Here is an 18,510-nt window from a genome sequence, read left to right as displayed (position 1 = left end):
ACAAAAGGACAAATACTGTACAGTTCCACTCCTAAGAGCTGCCTAGAATCATCATATTTATTGAGACAGAATGTACAATGGTGGGTGCCAGGGGCTGGGGACGGGAAATGGGAAGTTATGTTTAATGAGCTGAGAGTTTCAGTTTTGCAGGCTGAAAAGAGATCTGGAGCTGGACGCTGGTGATGGTTGCACAGCAGTCTGAATGTGCTCCATGCTACTGACCTGTACCCTTAAGATAGTTACAATGGTACATTTTATGTTACATATAATTTACCACAATTTAAAGAAAATTTAAAAAAATTACAAATTCCCTTAAAAAAAAAGTAAAGGCCAGGCGAGAAACACTAGTCCCATAAACTACCGTCTTTGCCTCTCTGTGACTTCCTCAAAATCTAACTGACAGCTCCACTGAGGGCCTCTAGCTCTGAGCTGAACCAGAAACTTTCTGTTTGGCCTCTGTGGAGAAGCTCAGGACAAGACAACTTTCTCCTCACCCTGGTGGCCGAGTTCTGGAGGCCGTAATTTCGTGGATTTCTGTGGAGTTGGCAGAGGTGACCCGGGAACAGATTTGGGGGGCAGGGGCGAGGTGTTGAGTGTGCTGGTCTTGGGGCTGGGCTGGCTGTGGTCTGCTCCATGGCACCTCATGGTGGCCGCTGGCCTTTGGGTGGCACCTGAGCAGCCCTGGGCAGTGCCTTCTGGCCTCGGCGAATCGCCACCTTTGGGAGTCTGGTCTCCCTTATTGACAGTAGGGTCCTGGGTATGTCACCAAAGCCGCTCTTTGCCTCAGTTTCCTCCCCTGCACTGGGAGTAATGAAGTGGCTCCCAGACACTGAGGTTCCCACAGATGTGATAATATACAAGGAAGTGCCCGTGGGAGCTGGCACTTCTCCCCCTACTCCTTCTCTCCTCTTTGTTTCTCTTTTCCTCAGGGCCCTTCTAGTCAGAGGCTGCAAACTAGAACCTGGGACCCCTCCCCTGGATTGGCTGATTCTAGAATGGACAGATCTGATCTGTTCCAGCCATGGGGCCCCCTCCCTTCCTCCCTGCTCTTCCAGGCCGCCCCGAACCCACCCCCGGGGGCCTGCTCTGACAACAGGAAGCTGCTCCTGTGACCTCCCAGGGCCTTGCGGGGCCACTTGGAGGATTTTCTAAGTGTTGTCGCTAATCATCCGGACAGAGTGTGACTTCCAGTCAGGACGGAGGAAGGAAACTTAAATGAAGTCGTTCAGACTTTCAGGTCTTCAAAATAGGAAGGAAGAAACGAGTCGCGGCTGGCAGAGCTGCAGCTCAGAGATCATCATGTCCCGGGGGAAGGCTGCGGCCCCAGGACCCAGTGGGCTCCTAAGAGCAGCACCCCACTCCTGTCCCCGCTTCTTCCGTATTTAGAAGTTTTAAAAAGGAACCAAGTTGATTTTAAAGTCTCAAGGGAGAAAAAGCCTCTGAAGTAGATGCATTCTTTCAGTTTAGTGTGAAAACAGCTCTCCTGGCCACGCTTGCCCCTTTCAGTCTCCTCAGAAAATGGGCTGTGGGCTGTGCCCCGAGGCCCCCTAGGGGAGCTGCCCCCTACTTCGGCCCCGGGCGGCTGTCCCTGCGCCCCCCCCAGCCGAAAGCCCCCAGTGTTTTCATTTTGGAAACGCTCATGTTTCTATCACATGGAGCGCAAATTACAAAAGAAACTTGGACTTTCCTCAGAGCCGTTCCTTGGTGACCGAAGAGAAGTCACCTGACCCAGCTAACAAGATGCTGCCTGTGTCCTGAACACATCTCAAAACGACAAATCATTTTTGTCACTGCAGATCATCTCTGCCATTTTACTAGCCATGCAGCCTTTACTTTCCGAGCCTCAGTTTCCTCACCCGCGGGAAGGGAACACTTGTATCTACCCCATCTTCCCACCAGGGGTAAGGGGAAGGCCTTGGATACAAAGGCTGAGCCATGGCCAGGAGCATGGCTCACGTCTGTAATCCCAGCACTTTGGGAGGCTGAGGCGGGCAGATCATTTGAGGTCAGGAGTTCGAGACCAGCTTGACCCACACAGTGAAACCCCATCTCTACTAAAATACAAAAATTAGTTGGGCGTGGTGGCACGTGCCTGTAGTCCCAGCTACTCAGGAGGCTGAGGCAGGAGAATCGGTTGATAATCAGGAGGTGGAGGTTGCAGTGAGCTGAGGTCGCACCATTTCACTCCAGCCTGGGCGACAGAGCAAGACTCTCTCTTTAAGAAAAAAAAAAAAAAAAGACTGAGCCACAGGAACGTGAACTTTTCTGTTCCTGTCTCCTGTTCCTTTCTCTCTCTTAGTTCTCACCCTCTTTTCTTTCTCCCACATCTCCTCCCTCTTCCATTCTTTCTTTTTCTTCCAGATTAAAACAAATGTCACAGTGCCTGCGTGGGGAGGGATGGAGGTGGCTGGGGCTGTCAGGGGTGGGAAGGCTTCTGAGGGGTGTGGCAGTGGGGTTTGCCTGTGAGGCAAATGTTCCGGGTGAGGGAAGAGCCTGACTGGAAGCCTTTTGGGCTCAGTGAGTGGCCCTGGTGTGACGCTAGCCTGTCAGGCTGGGTGAATGTCCTCTTCCTTTATGGAGTCCGGGCTGAAGGTGGACCTCAGCTGAGGGGACAACCGTCCTGAGAGAGAAGGACTGGTCACCAGTCAGGGAGGAGGTGAGGCTGGGCTGGAGGCAGGTGGCCAAGAGCCTGGAGGGTGTGTTGGGCCCGACTGTGATGATGGCGTGGAGTGTGACACGGCCCTTCTTCCCACTTGGAAGAGCCAGTCTCCCTTCACTGTGCACTTCAGCTCTCTCCAACAGTTCCTTGGCCTTCCCTGCCCCTCAAAGGAAGGTAAGACCTTCCTCACCTGTTTTTTTTGAGACAGAGTTTCGCTCTTGTTGCTCAGGCTGGAGTGCAATGGCACGATCTTGGCTCACCGCAACCTCCGCCTCCTGGTTTCAAGTGATTCTCCTGCCTCAGTCTCCTGAGTAGCTGGGATTAAAGGCATGCGCCACCACGCCTGGCTAATTTTGTGTTTTTAGTAGAGACGGGGTTTCTCCATGTTGGTCAGGCTGGTTTGCCTCGGCTTCCCAAACTGCTGGGATTACAGGCATGAGCCACTGCGCCCAGTCAGTTCTGGTATCTATTGTTCTCTTCTTTGTGTCCACATGTACTCCGTGTTTCACTCCCACTTATAAGTGAGAACATGTGCTATTTGGTTTTCTGTTTCTGCATTAATTCACTTAGGATAATGGCCTCCAGCTCCATCCGTGTTGCTGCAAAGGACATGATTTTGTTTTTTATGTCTGCATAGTATTCCGTGATGTATATGTACCATATTTGAAAGCACATTTTTCTAATTGAAAGTACGTGCTTATCTTCATGGTTTACAGCTCATTGTTAATGTTTTTGTCTATTTTCTTGAATTGATTATGAATGAGTTAACATTGGATTGTGTTATTTTGTTTTCATAGAGCTGGGATGCAGCACAGTGCTGGTGTTGAGTCAGTGAGCGGCAAATGTTTATTACACAAAGGAGTGAATGAGCTAGGGTGGTGGTGGTGTGAGTGTGAAGGGGATGGTGGTTATGGAAAATGTCCGGGAAGTAGAATTATTGGCCAACGGGTTGTAGAGGTAAGGAAAAGAGAGGAGTGAAAGGGGACTTCGAGATTTCTTCTTTGGGCCTCTGGGGGACGCCATTCAATAAGATTGGGGGCCCAAGGAAAAAGATATTTGAGAAGGGAAGATAACTTTAGCTTTGGACATTTAGTTTTAAAAATCTATTAGGGCATGGTGGCATACACCTGTGGTCCTGGCTACTTAGTAGGCTAAGGTGGGAGGATCACTTGAGCCCAGGAGTTCAAGTCCAGCTTGGGCAACATAGTGAGACCCCATTTCTAAAAATTAAAAAAACAAATCCATTAAACTCCTCAGATATACTAGGCATCATCTGGTGCTGGTGATTCTGAGGCAATAGGTCAGGATACCTGAGTAATTCAGTGTCTTGAGAAACAGAAGAATGATAATTCACAGTGTTATAAGACAGGTGTGAGCAAAGTGCTGTGGTAGATGAGATGGCCAAACTGCTCATTCTGTCTGTAGACTCAGGGATGACTGCTCTGAATAACAGTCATCTTGATGTCTTCCAAGACAAAGAGAGACTTCCAGGTAGAGAGGAAAACATACGCAGAAACACAGTGCTGAGAACATTCTGTTTTTTTGTTTGTTTTTTAAGTTTAGTTTTATTTTTTAAGAGATAGGCTCTTGCTCCGTCACCCAGGCTTGGGTCGGTGGCGTGATCACAGCTCACTGCAGCCTCAACCTCCTGGGGTCTGGTAATCCTCCTGTCTCAGCCTCCTGAGTGGCTGGGATTTCAGGCACACGCCACCATGCCCAGATAATTTTTAACATTTTTTGTAGAGATGGGATCTCACTATGTTTTCCAGGCTATTCTTGAACTCCTGGCCTCAGGCAATCTTCCCACCTCGGCTTCCCAAAGTGCTGGGATTACAGGCACAAGCCACTATGCTTGGTGTGACATTCTGGAATGCCTAGGGAGCAGGGAAATGTTCAGCATGGCTCTAGAGAAGGGGTCAGCTGGGCCAGGGGTGGGCAGTGAGGTGGTCAGTATCAGGGCTGCTTTGTGACAAGCTCGGCAGCCTGTCTAGGAATTTGGTGTATTTCTTGTAGCCAATGAGGAGATTTCGAAGCAGGTGGCGAACATGATCCGACTCGTTTTAGAAATACAATGCTGGCTACAAGCCAGATGGAAGCTGTTACAGTCATCAGGTATGGGGTGAAGATGGCAGGACTGAGGGGTGGGTGGGGCAGAGGACAGTAGGAGATAGATTTGAGAGGGCCAGATTGAGGGAGTAAAGACACTGGATGTTCTGTGCTGGGGCCCTGGGAGAAGGAGGGCGTGTCTATAGGTCACCTACATGGAGTCAGCTATGTGGAAATACCTGTTGGAACAGCTCTAGATTTAAGAATAAACTTTTTAGTTTCAGAGCCCCTTTATACTCTTAAAAATTATTGAGGTTCTTAAAGAGCCTTTGTTTATGTGGGTTCTATCTATCGCTGGATATGTACTTTATTAGAAATGAAAACTAAGAACTTAAAAAATTCATCTATTTCTACATAATAATAAACCAATTATACCGACATAAATGACATATGTTCATGAAAAATAGCTTTATTTTCCAAAACAAAAAAAAAAATTAGTAAGAAGACTGGCATTAATTCACATTTCTGCAAATCTCTTTAGTGTCTGGGTTAATAGAAGACAGCTGGATTCTCATACCTGCTTCTGCATTCAAGCTGTTGCGGTATCACACAACATGTAGACTCTAGAATATTCTGTTGTACACTCAGGAGAGGATAAGAGTAAAGTACAGAAATTACATCTTAGCATTATTATAAAAATAGTTTTTTTTTTTTTTTTTTTTTTGAGATGGAGTCTTGCTCTGAGATGGAGTCAGGCTGGAGTGCAGTGGCGTGATCTCGGCTTACCACAACCACTCCCTCCCGGGTTCAAGCGATTCTCCTGCCTCAGCCTCCTGAGTAGCTGAGATTACAGGTGCACACCACCATGCCCAGCTAATTTTTGAATTTTTAGTAGAGAGGGGGTTTCACTATATTGGCCAGGCTGGTCTTGAACTCCTGACCTCGTGATCTGCCTGCCTTGGCCTCTCAAAGTGCTGGGATTACAGGCATGAGCCCCGTGCCTGGCCTAAAAATAGTTTTTACCTTGAAGATGCCCTGAAAAAATCTTGGAGTCCCCCAAGCTTCCCTAGACCACACCTTGGGAACCACTGAAGTAGTCACTTAGCACATGTCTGTTGTGTGACTGCATTCTGAGTTCCCATAGCACTTAAATAGCAAGCACAGTGTTTATCTCACAGACTTATAACTGTGCCTGGTGCTCAGTGGGAGGTGTGAGCAAGACATGCAGCTGTGGGGCCCATCAGAATATAGGTGCTGGTGGAGGGTCTGGGTGGCACCCCAACACTGAAGGAGAGGGGAAAGAGCTGGACCAATTGAGGAGAAGAATCAGGCCAAGTTATACAGCCTAAGGGAACAGATAGTTCCAAGAAAGGGCAGTCCACAATTTTTAAATTTAAAATAACAAGTCAAGGAGTGGTTCCCAGTTTCAAAAGTGGCAGAGAGGTGGCATAAGGCAAGGACTGTGAAGATGTTGTTGGATTTGGCAGTTAGACGGGGCTGGTGCCCCTGGGGTCAGTTTCATTGTTTCACATGGTGCCTGCCATCAGTGGGCTGAGGTGGAGTGGGAGGTGAGCAGGTGGCCACTGCAGCAGAGGCCTCTCTGTCCAGGGGTCTGGCTGCGAAATGCCCTTCACCTGCCAGACCCTGCCATTGTTAGATCTGCTCTGGCTCCTGAACTCCGGGGACAGGCCTGCAGAGAATGCCAGGCCAAAGTGGGAACCTGGCTGAGAGATGTGATTGACGCAAAGAAGTCAAATAGGAGAAGAGGGACTGAAGGTCAGGAGCCTGTGATACTGAGATGAGGGTGGGGTAGAAAGGTGGATGTGCCAGAATGTTCACTGAGCCTGATTTGTAACAGTGAAAAATGGAAAACAAACTTTCATCCTATGACATATGGTTAAACACTGAAGAACATACTCACTCATTCATTCATTCACCAATCAACACATGTACATTGAGATTCAACTGTGTGAGTCACTGTCCTAAGTGCTGGGGATACAGTGAGCAGTAGAACAGGTAAACTAGCATGGAAAGATTTCCAAACTGCATTTTTATTCTATTCTATTCTGTTCTATTTTTTTAGACAAGGTCTTGCTCTGTCATCTGGGCTGAAGTGCAGTGATATGATCTTGGCTCACTGCAGCCTCAAACTCCTGGGCTCAAGTGATTTTCCCGTCTCAGCCTCCTAAGTAGCTAGGACTACAGGCCAGCGCCACCATGTCCAGCTAATTTTTGTATTTTTTGTAGAGTCAGGGTTTTGCCATGTTGCTGTGGTTGGTCTCAAATTCCTAAGCTAAAGCGATCCACCTGCCTCGGCCCCCCAGGGTATTGGGATTACAGACATGAGCCACCACGCCCAGCCAAAAATCCATTTTTTTTTTGAGAGATGGAGTCTCACTCTGTTGCCCAGGCTGGAGTGCAGTAGCACGATCTTGGCTCACTGCAGCCTTTGCCTCCCAGGTTCCAGCGATTCTCCTGCCTCAGCCTCCCAAGTAGCTGAGATTACAGGTGCGTGCCACATGCCTGGCTAATTTTTGTATTTTTAGTAGAGACAGGATTTCGCCATGTTGGCCAGGCCAGTCTCGAATTCCTGACCTTGTGATCCACCCACCTCGGCCTCCCAAAGTGCTGGAATTACGGGCATGAGCCACTGCGCCCGGCCTCCAAAATGCATTTTTAATAACAAAAGCAAGTTGCTGAGCAATAAGTATAATATGACACCATTTGTGTAAAACTAAACCAAAACAACTCTAAAACAATATTTGTGTTTATCTATTAGACATGCAAGAAAACGTACAGAGAAAGAACTAGAGGGGTGCAGAAAAACAGTAGGGGAAGCGAGTGGGTTTGGGGTGTGCAGAAGAGACATCATGTCTTTTTATTCTTTATGCTTCTACGTTGCTTGGAGTTTTCACTTGCAATAAATATGTTTTCATTATTATTTCTGTATTAAAAAAATTTTTTTTTGAAATATATTGGTCTTTGTGGGTAGAAAAGAGAGAGAGGGACCCAGGCTGTCTAGAGTGTTCCTGTTGGTTTAGTCATCTTCCTTTAGAAACCATCTATCAGGTTGCAGCCCCCTTCCCAGGCCACCCTCTACCCCCTGGTGTAGGCCAGACCATAGTGCCTGGCTGGGATGGATGAAATTTGGGGCAGGCCCTTTTTTTTTTTGAGTCGGAATTTTGCTCTTGTTGCCCATGCTGGAGTGTAATGGCACGATGTCGGCTCACCACAACCTCCGCCTCCCAAGTTCAAGTGATTCTCCTGTCTCAGCCTCCCGAGTAGCTGGGATTACAGGTGCCCACCACCATGCCTGGCTAATTTTTGTATTTTTAGTAGAGATGGGGTTTCACCATGTTGGCCAGGCTGGTCTCTATCTCCTGACCTCTTGATCTGCCGGCCTCAGCCTGCCAGAGTGCTGGGATTACAGGCGTCAGCCACCGCGCCCAGCTGGGGCAGGCCCTTCTATTGCAGAGGTTCATTGCGGTCTGAGTTAATCATTAGGGAAAGCTTTGCAGGGCACCAAGCAGAATTTGGGTGGGAGCACTGCCTTTCTGGAGTAGAATTCGCTTGGGGGCATTTGGCCCTAAGTAAGCCAGGGGCCTGTGTTAGTCTGCTTGAAACCTATGTTTGGCCTGTCCCGAGTGCTGGGTGCCCCAGAGCAAAGCACCACAGACTGGGGCCTTAAGGGAAATTCATCGTCTCACAGTTCTGGAGGCTGGAAGTTCAAGGTCAAGATGCCTGCAGGGTTGCTTTCTCCCTTCTTCCCAAGTCTTCACATGGTGGTCCCTCTGTGTGTTCTGTGTTCAAATTTCCTCTTCTTATAAGGACACCAGTCATATTGGATTAGCGACCTCCTTTTAGAGGTCATAGCTCTAAATATAGTCACACTCTGAGGTACTGGGGTGAGGAATTTACCATGGGAATTTGGGAGGTCACTATTCAGCCCCCCACAGAGTCTGAGAAACAAGAAACCTGCGTTTGGCGTGTCCTGAGTGCTAGGTGCACGCTCAGCCCCGGCAGCCCTGGTTTGTGGTCGGGTGTGTGCCCTGCCCGGCGGTGTGGGGTGAAGGCCTCAGTGAGCTCACTGTGAAAGCAGCGTGATTGCTTCTGCAGCTCCGCAGCCACATTGAGCAACTGAAAGTCCCCAATGGGACTGTGCTCCACCTGATTTCCTGACAGCTAGGCCGGGAGGGAGCCGGCGCAGGCACACCTTGACCTTGCCCCAGTCTGCCCAGGAAACACCTGATGGATGCGTTTTTTTTTCTCTTTAGCTCATGCCTGCAGGGCTCTGAGAGGAGGAAGCCTGGGGCAGGACCTGCGCCAGTGGCCGCTGGGCACAGCATGGAGCACCCCAGCAAGATGGAATTCTTCCAGAAGCTGGGCTACGACCGGGAGGACGTGCTCCGGGTGCTGGGCAAGCTGGGCGAGGGCGCCCTGGTCAACGATGTGCTGCAGGAGCTTATCCGCACGGGCAGCCGCCCGGGGGCCTTGGAGCACCCAGCTGCACCCAGGCTAGTGCCTCGGGGCTCCTGTGGGGTCCCGGACTCTGCCCAGCGTGGCCCGGGGACAGCCCTGGAAGAGGACTTCGGAGCCCTGGCCAGTTCTCTGCGACCCATAGTGATTGATGGCAGCAACGTGGCGATGAGGTAGCTTCCCTTCATCCTGTAGCTGGGGCTGGGGAGGCCCCTGTTCGCAGGAGCCCTGAGAACTGTCCCTCTTCTTTGTGGTTTGGTCCAAAAAGCTTTGGGGCCAATGGATCAGGCTTTGAATCCCTGTACCATCTCTTAGTAGCTGTGTGGCATTAAGCAAGTCACTTAACCCCTCTGAGCCTCATTTTCTCCATCTGTACGGTTGGGATCAAATCTCCGTAGAGGGTTTTTGTGCACAAAATGCCTAGGATAGTGCCTGACACAGAGTAAGTGTTCAACAAGTGTAGCTGTTATTATCATAACCCAGAGGAAGAGCCTTCTTTTGGGGAAGGTGTGGTAATGAGGGAGGCGCCCTGGGTCAAGTGTTGGCAGAAGTGGCTTCTTGTTGGGAGTCTGTCCCTAACCGGCTGCGAGACTCTGGGAAAGCTGCAGAACTCATTTCCTCTTCTGTGAAAGAGGCCCACAAATATCTCTTCTACTCTCTCAAGGTTATGAGCATCAGAGGGGAAGGTGTGCTTTGAAGTGCGCTGGAAGCCCTCTGCTGGGGTTGCTGGGGAGGCGGAGTTGCGGCTCCCTTAAGTTTGAGAGATTTGTTTGTGGCCCCCTGAGCTGCAGATGCGGCTGTGTGAACATCTGTGTGTTGGCATCTTTGTGGGTTTTGGGAATGCCAGCCTCATGCCTGAGTTGTTATCTGTCTGTCTTGGCTAAGCTCCTCTGTGACGGAATCTCTGCAGCCTCCCCCAACACCCTGCTGGACGAAGTGGGGCATTGCCCAAACAAGTGGATTATTCTACCGCTTGGCTTTGTTACAGCTGTGCAAAGGGCAGAGCCGTAGGAAACGGTTCACTCCCAGCTGTAAATATATGTGCTTCCCTTTTCAAAAGCTGAGTTACTCCCACCATAGGTGGGAATCCAGAAAAGCAATTCTTTGCGGCACCGAATGTGTCAACAGAGCCTCCGAGAGTTTCCCCTGGGGATTTGGGCTCACTTGGATTTGGTGTTGCGGGACCTAGGTTTGCAATGGTTCAACCCAGATGATCCAGCCTCAGGGGCTGTCCCTGCACTTTTTGTGGTGTGTACTGAGAGTTTTTTTTTTTTTTTTCAACTTTTAACCAGCTAAGTCTCCCTGGCATTGATGACATCAGAAGGCGATGGAGCCCTCTCTTTCTCCTGGGACTTAGGGGCTGGCCCATGGGGTCTCTGTCACATTGTCACCCATGTCATGTATAGGCACCAGATAGGTAAACCTATGAAATTCTGCTCAATTTAAGATCTCTGGGAAGCTAAAAGGATTTTTAAGAATCCAGTAGGTTCTGAGGGTGCTAGAAAGACTAGAAGGGGTTGTGAGAGGGGCCTGGCCTCTATATGATCTGAGCAAGGAACCTCTCTCCCTGGACATCCATAGAAGGAAGGCTTTGAATGCTTAAATCAAAGACCTTCCCAGCCCTAAGGTTGTATGAGTTCTGTGATTCCAAATCAAAACAGCAGAGTGGCTGTAGGATAAAAAGACTATTTCAGGGGCAACAAACATGCCCGCTCCCCAGAGAATCTCTTTGGGGACCGGGCATATTTTAGAAGTTGTTATAATAGGATAGTGGTGGAGGGTTTTGTTTTTATGGGAGTCTCTGTTGCTGCTTGGAGTCAAACTTAAGCCACATCCTCTGTTTGCACATGACCATAATGTGTCCTGGGTACATCCATTGATCCCCCACCTCTGCCCCCCACCTCCCACGATTGCAATCAGATTAATTTTCTCATGCTCAGTCTGTGCAGGTTACACATCGAAACCCTTACTCAGACTTACTACGAAGAATGTGTCAGAGCATAAATGTTCTCACACACTGGCTACCTCCAAAACACTTGAGTTAACCAGAACACATGTACCTATGCTCTGTGTGTATCATATACGGACACACACACAATGTGTCTACACACACACATATCCCCTCTCTCTGCCCCTGGATCCCAGTAGTTAGGGAAAAGAGACAAATGGCACAACCGCCACCTGATCATAGGACTTAATTTGTTCCTTTTAAAGGCAAGTTCTGGGGAGAGTGGGGTGTAAGGTTCCACCCCATCCTCTGACACTTCTGCAGTGACATCTGTTGTGTCCTCCAATGGGACTTTCAACAGGACTCATGTCCCTCCAGGTCTGCCATATCCTTAGTCATGAAAGGTTCAAGCGGGTGCTGACCCTTCACAGGCAATGGGGTGATTGAAACCCAAAGTGGTGTCTCATTGTTATCTGTTGACCTTAAAATTCAATTAACCTCCGAAACATGGTTTCTGAAAATTCCCTTTCACTGAGGTTTTGTAGTATTGCAGACATTGCCATTTTCTGTTTTTGCAGGCAACACTGCTTCATGCACTGTCTGGCCTTGCAGTGGTGGGGAGGGTCTTAAAGACCGAGTGGGACACCTGTTCTTTCCACCTTGAGCGGATGAGAAGTGTGGCTCTTATTGGCGGGAATGTTCTTCAGTGTGCCTGTTCCTGGCTGTGGCTCTGTCCCCTGGAAGTGTCCTTCTGGAAGTTCTAGAGAAGAGTCTTTTATTTTTTCCAGCTTCCAGAGACTGCGTTCCTCAGGTCGTGGCCCCTTCTCTCTTCAAAGCCAGCAATGGCCTGAAATGATATATACAATGTGGCATGTCTGTGTGCATATATGTGTTTCTCTGGGGGAAAGAGTCATAGCTTTCAATAGATACTTAAAGGGTCTGTCATCCCTAAAAATATGATAACCCACTGACATAGAATGAGACATTACAGATAATTCTATGCTTTGTGGCAAGGGATTTATTTTTCCTCTGCCTTTCAGGAGGCACTAGGCCATGTGTCCCCTGTTAGCACAGAGAATGTTAGAGTGGGCCATCAGTTCTTGTTCTGACCCTCTCAGTTACACAGGAAGGGACTTGACAGGCTTGACTGTGGTCAACACTGGCTTGAATCAGACCCTGACCTCCACCGGTGCTTCCTAACCATGACACAATAGGTAGAAGTTTCCATGACTTTCTTTCCCCAGTGCTTCAGAATGTTTAGCCCAACGCCATTGGTCGTGCTTGGCTGAACCCAGAAGGCCTGGCTGCTGCTCTCTGGAGGTTGACAGAGTGGGCCACTGGCCCAGTGCTTTTTAGAGAAATGGGCTCTCCTAAGCAGGACTACTGGCATCATTCATCATTTTGTAAGAGGTGGGTCAATGTAATGAGAACTCCAAGTGATGATCTGGGGAGAGTGGAAGATGGGGACCTGGTAAACAGACCTATGGCTGCCCCCAGTTTTGCTGGACCTCTTGCTGTACCCCATAAAGGAAACCAGGGAAGTCAGAAGTACAGGACCGCTAGGCCAGGGCTGCCCAACACAACTCCCCACAGTGAGGGCAAGGCCCCCCCCTGCCCTGTCCCCACAGAGCCACTTGCCACGTGTGGCGTTCGAGCACTTGAAATGTGGCCAGTGCAACCAAGGAACTGGCTTCTACATTTTATTTTTAAAATTAATTTTAACTTAAATGTGAATAGCCAGGTGTGGCAAGTGGCTATAGATTGGACTGTACAGCTGTCCCTTTTCAGCCATCCAGCTGTGTGACCTCAGGTAGGTCACCTGGCTTGAGCCCTATTTACACAATTAGGATGTTGGACTAAACCTTAAAAGGCCTTTTCATCTCTAATGGGTGAGGATTCAAGGTGGTTATTTTACATATGCTTGAAATAAATAAATACATTTTATTTTTATTTTTATTTTTCTTCAGACGGAGTCTTGCTCTTTTGCCAGGCTGGAGTGCAATGGTCCAATCTTGGCTCTCTGCAACCTCCACTTCCTGGGTTCAATCGATTCTCCTGCCTCAGCCTCCTGAGTAGCTGGGATTACAGGTGTCTGACACTACACCTGGCTAATTTTTGTAGTTTTTTGTTTGTTTGTTTTGAGACAGTCTCGCTGTGTTGCCCAGGCTGGAGTGAAGTGGCGAGATCTTGGCTCGCTGCACCCTCTACCTCCTGGGTTCAAGCAATTCTCCTGACAGCCTCCCGAGTAGCTGGGACTACAGGTGTGTGCCACCATGCCTGGCTAATTTTTTGTATTTTTAGTAGAGACTAAAATTTCACCATGTTGGCCAGGCTGGTCTCAAACTCCTGACCTTGTGATCTGCCTGCCTCGGCCTCCCAAAGTGCTGGGATTACAGGTGTGAGCCACCACGCCCAGGCACATTTTTGTATTTTTTTAGTAGAGCTGGGGTTTCGCCATGTTGGCCAGGCTGGTCTCGAACTCCTGACGTCAAGTGATCCACCTCAGCCTCCAAAGTGCTGGGATTATAGGTGTGAGCCACTGTGCCTGGTCAATACATTCTTCTCATAAAGGAATTTCTCTTCTTTAGAGGTTCAGAGAGAGTAACTCACCTGAGGTCACAGAGCAAGAAGAGCCAGCTCTGGATTCAGTGCTCTCTCCAATGCCTCGCGTTCCCCCCAGACATTAGCATTCCTTCTGCAATCCCCCCTGGCCTAGCAAAGGGCCACAGGGTAGGAGACCCTGACCCATAGGCTCTTGTCCTGCAGCCAGAGCCTGGCAGAACAGAGGTGGGCTCTGGCTGCAGTTGACAGGCCCTCGACTTGTCAGCTGCAGGCAGGAGGTGTGAGGCCCCACTCCCTTCACAGGGACCCTCTGCAGGGCTGGTGCCCAGGATGCCCTCAGGGTGCCACATGTGCCTTGAATAGTAGCTCTCATGGATTAGCAGCCCAAAGACTGATTTCTGAGTGCAGTCTCCATACCTTCAAGGTAGGGCTGTGTGTGTGTTTCCGTGAGAAAGAGAGGGACATCAGCTAGGGTCATTCAGCTGAATACCTGAGTCCGTAGATACCTGGCCTTAAGAATAATGTCCAGCAACTTTTTAGGAAGAAGGCAGCTTGCATTGAAAGCATGTTCAAAATGGCATCATGGTGTGTGGGAAGAGCATGAATTCTCACGAGCCAACAGTTGCAGCATTTTCTTGCCTAGGGTGGGCAGACTCACAAGTGCCCAGCCTGTTTTACATTCTGTAGGCAAATCTAGAAAAGGCGGGATTCAAAATACAACCTTGGGGGGAAACCACCTGATAATTTCACATCCTCTTACTGCCCCAGAGTAGGGTTTCATGTAAATGTGTCCTCATTTTGGAGTGCACAGGGCTTTTTGCTTTGGCTGTTGTTTACATTTTTACACTCTCAGGACACTCTGCAGGCTCTGGTTTGTGCCGGAGTAAGGGACCTCCAAGGAAGAGAGAGATCAGGCTTGAAATCATACCTCTCAGTTTTCATCATGCCCCTCTCACTGGGTTCCCAGCAGGCAAGAAAGAGAATGGTGGGGGTTTATGACCGGGCTGGGGATCAGACCTGCTTCTGAGACCCTGAATCAGTTCTGTCCGACGTTAGCCTTGGGTTCCTGCCTGTCTGCGTCCATTTCTTGTAAGGTGAAAGCTCCCAGAGCAGCCCCTGCTCATGGTCTCTTTCCTCTGCCTTGAGCTGGGGAGAGATCTCCTGGTGAGAAGGGTCAGAGTGTTTGCAATTGAGAGTGGCAACAGCAGCTTCCCTTCACATCTCAGACCCCTGAGGAATCATTGCTCCTCTCTTTCCTCCTGCCCACAGCCACAACCTTCCTCCACATGTGACTGCTTTGGGAGCCCCTAGCCTCTGCAGGAACTACTTGGCAATAGTCAAAGATGCAGTGGTATACAATTGGATTGTCTAGTTACTGAAACTGGCTAGCACTCTGATTGCAGCTACCCCAGACACAGTTGTCAGGCAGGCAAAATTTGCCTTGGGTGCCAACCCACTTCCTCTTTGTACCTTCGGTTATTCAAAACTCCCAGCTCTGGTGGGGTGCAGCGGCTCACGCCTGTAATCCCAGCACTTTGGGAGGCCGAGGCAGGCGAATCACCCGAGGTCAGGAGTTTGAGACCAGCCTGACCAACATGAAGAGACCCTGTCTCTACTAAAAATACAAAATTAGCTGGGTATGGTGGTGCATGCCTGTAATCCCAGCTACTCGGGAAGCTGAGGCAGGAGAATCGCTTGAACCTGGGAGGTGGAGGTTGCGGTGAGCCGAGATTGCGCCATTGCACTCCAGTCTGGGCAACAAGAACAAAACTCCGTCTCAAAAACAAACAAAAAACAAAAAACAAAACTCCCAGCTCCTGTCTCCTTTTCCCAGGGCCTGGCTCTCGGCTTGCTGCCTGATGAGCTGGTTCACAGTGTTGGTTAATAAGGGCATGAGGTGCCTTTTCTAAGCATGAGCATTTAAACTGTGGGTTACTATTGCTCCAAAAGAACTGCCATCTGGATCCTGAGGTATAGATGAAGTTGGGGGGAATCAATGGTCTTCGGGAGACTAGGGAGGAAGAGTTTGCAGCCAAAGGGGTCAGGCTTTGAGGGCTGCCCCTAGATCAGAGAGTTGGACATGTTGTTTTGCTTCAGTTTCCTCAAGGGTAAAATGGGGACAGGGTCACTTCCTCAAGGGCTTGTTGTAATGATTAAATGAGGCAAAATGTGCAAAGTGCCCTGGAAGACAGAACTTTCTGCAGATCTTAAAAATGAGCTCCAAGGCCAGGCGCAGTGGCTCATGCCTGTAATCTCAGCACTTTGGGAGGCCAACATGGGAGGATCACCTGGGGCCAGGAGTTCAAGACCAGCCTGGACAACATAGCCAGATCTCATCTCTACACAAATTTTTAAAATTAGCCAGGTGTGGCAGTGCACACCTGTAGTCCCAGCGACTTGGGAGGCTGAGGTGGGAGGACTGCTTGAGCCTGAGAGGTCGAGGCTACAGTGAGCCATGATTGTACCATTGCACTCCGGCCTGGGTAACAGAATGAGACTCCATTTCTTAAATAAAAAAAAGAGCTCCAAGAAGCAAGGGTGATGTCTTTTCTTAGCATGCAGTGCAGAGCCTTGTAGTAGATATTCAGGAATTGTGCTGAGTCTCTGAAGGAACGTGCAGATGAGTGGATGCCTTTGGTGTGTGCATTCCTGTCTGTGTGCTGGGGAGTGGGCTCCCAGGGCGACTGAGAGCTCTGCCAGAGTCCAGGTTCCCTTCCTCTCTCTCACCACTGAACACTGCCTCCTACACCCACCAAAGGTGTCACAGATGGCTTGTGAATGGTTAAACGCAAATATGGAAGAAGACCCTGAAAAGAGAGCAGCAATTAAGAAACAGCTTTTTTTTTTTTTTTTTTGAGATGGAGTTTTGCTCTGTCACCCAAGCTAGAATGCAGTGGCTTGATCTCGGCTCACTGAAACTTCTGCCTCCCGGGTTCAAGTGATTTTCCTGCCTCAGCCTCCTGAGTAACTGGGATTACAGGCATGCGCCACCATGCCTGGCTAATTTTTGTATTTTTAGTAAAGAGGGGGTTTCACCATGTTGGTTAGGCTGGTCTCGAATCCTGACCTCGTGACGCCCGCCTCAGCCTCCCAAAGTGCTGGGATTACAGGCGTGAGCCACAGCACCCGGCCAAGAAACAAGTTTTAAAATAATTGTGGTGGTGCTATTTTCCCTTGAGAATTAACTGAGGGTGGACTTGACTACATTGAAGAGATGTATGTGTCTCGGGGGTGACATGAGGGAGGGTGTCATCAATTGTTCACTTTACTGCTTCAGGGACACAGAAAACGGACCTCATTTTCTATGACAGGCACAATCTCTTACCCTCTTTTTTAGGTAGGGGAGGGTATACCTTACGTTTGCCAGTGTACATCAGGTGGAGCCTCCGTTTCTTCTGTCTCCTGGGCGACTCAGGATCAGTGGTTCCTCTCTGCCCCCTCCCGTCTCAGATGGCCTCTGGGGCCTTTGAGACCTGGTATTGGCTGGAAAAGGGGTCTGGGGCCCTCACTGGGTTCTGCTGCACAGTGGCTGGGCTGGCCTGGCCTCTAAACAGGAAACATGGAAGTGGCCTTCTGGGAGCCATGCTGGCTTAAAGTGCTGTCTGCTCACTGGCGCCAGCTTGTCCATCCCCAGACAGTCCACCAGGCCTGGGGTCACACGAGGGATGGGGTGTGGCTTCAGACTCACCTCTCCTCCAAGTCATGTTCCTCTAAGGCAGCCTTGTAGAAACCCAGTTTCTCTGAGGGGCTTGCAACCTGCCCAGGTTGTGCTGAAAAACAAAGGTTCAGCCTTTGGTTCAGCCTCTTGTTCACACAGTCTCGATTTTTCTCCATCTCCCCCTCCCCTATGGTTGGGCTGGGTGGAGCCGGAATGGGGGGGCAGGGTGAGGACTTCCTCCTCCTTCCATCTCCTCTCTTTTTCAGCTTCTGCTGGACTGGGAAGGACCAGCGATCTGCTTCCTCTTCCCTTTTTTTTTTTTTTTGAGATGGAGTCTCACTCTGTCGCCCAGGCTGGAGTGCAGTGGTGTGATCTCAGCTCACTGCGACCTCCGCCTTCCAGGTTCAAGCGATTCTCCTGTCTCTGCCTCCCGAGTAGCTGGAACTACATGTGCATGCCATCACACCCAGCTAATTTTTTTGTATTTTTAGTAGAGACAGGGTTTCACCGTGTTAGCCAGGATGGTCTCGATCTCCTGACCTCGTGATCCTGCCTCCTTGGCCTCCGAAAGTGCTGGGATTACAGGCGTGAGCCACCACACCCGGACTTCCTCTTCCTTTTGTCCACAGATATCCCCGTTGATATTTTCTCCTCACTGTACAAGCCTCAGAGTTCAGCCTCAATAGTGAAAGGGATATTTATCTTCTTCATTTTTTTTTTTTTTTTTTGAGACGGAGTCTTGCACTGTCACCCAGGCTGGAGTGCAGTGGCTCAATCTCAGCTCACTGCAACCTCTGCCTCCCAGGCTTATGCAATTCTCCAGCCTCAGCCTCTCCAGTAGCTGGGATTACAGGTGCGTGCCACCACACCCAGCTAATTTTTGTATTTTTAGTAAAGACGGGGTTTCACCATTTTGGTCAGGCTGGTCTTGAACTCCTGACCTCAGGTGATCCGCCCGCCTCAGCCTCCCAAAGTGCTGGGATTACAGGCATGAGCCACCGTGTCCTTTTTCTTTTATAAACTTGTGACTATCCTAATCTCCCTTGAGAAAATAGCAGGAAAGTTCACATACGAGAGAGAGCACAGCAATGCAAATTCAAAATGTCATCCTTGTCTGCATATGGGTTGGCTGCCAGGCTTCTTGGGAGAAGGCATGAGTGG

At 49.5% G+C, this 18,510-nt stretch overlaps 1 protein-coding gene across 5 annotated transcripts in view; it reads left to right on the top strand.

Annotated features, from left to right (window-relative positions):
• ZC3H12D (zinc finger CCCH-type containing 12D) overlaps nucleotides 1-18,510 on the top strand; it is a 38,129-nt gene that overhangs the window by 1,445 nt on the left and 18,174 nt on the right. For 2 of the 5 annotated variants that reach the window (XM_054491974.2, XM_054491972.2), the window contains one exon: nucleotides 8,980-9,354. In XM_054491974.2, coding sequence (XP_054347949.1) covers nucleotides 9,050-9,354 — 305 coding nt within the window. In that variant the 5' untranslated portion in view covers nucleotides 8,980-9,049. Of the gene's footprint in view, nucleotides 1-360; nucleotides 552-2,556; nucleotides 2,657-2,686; nucleotides 2,834-8,979; nucleotides 9,355-18,510 lie in introns of those variants that run through there. The other 3 variants (XM_054491976.2, XM_054491975.2, XM_054491977.2) reach the window with 3 other exon arrangements.

The sequence above is a fragment of the Pongo pygmaeus genome, chromosome 5 (assembly GCF_028885625.2).
Source record: "Pongo pygmaeus isolate AG05252 chromosome 5, NHGRI_mPonPyg2-v2.0_pri, whole genome shotgun sequence".
Taxonomy (NCBI): Eukaryota; Metazoa; Chordata; class Mammalia; order Primates; family Hominidae; genus Pongo; species Pongo pygmaeus.
This window is presented reverse-complemented; position numbering and strand designations above follow the sequence as displayed.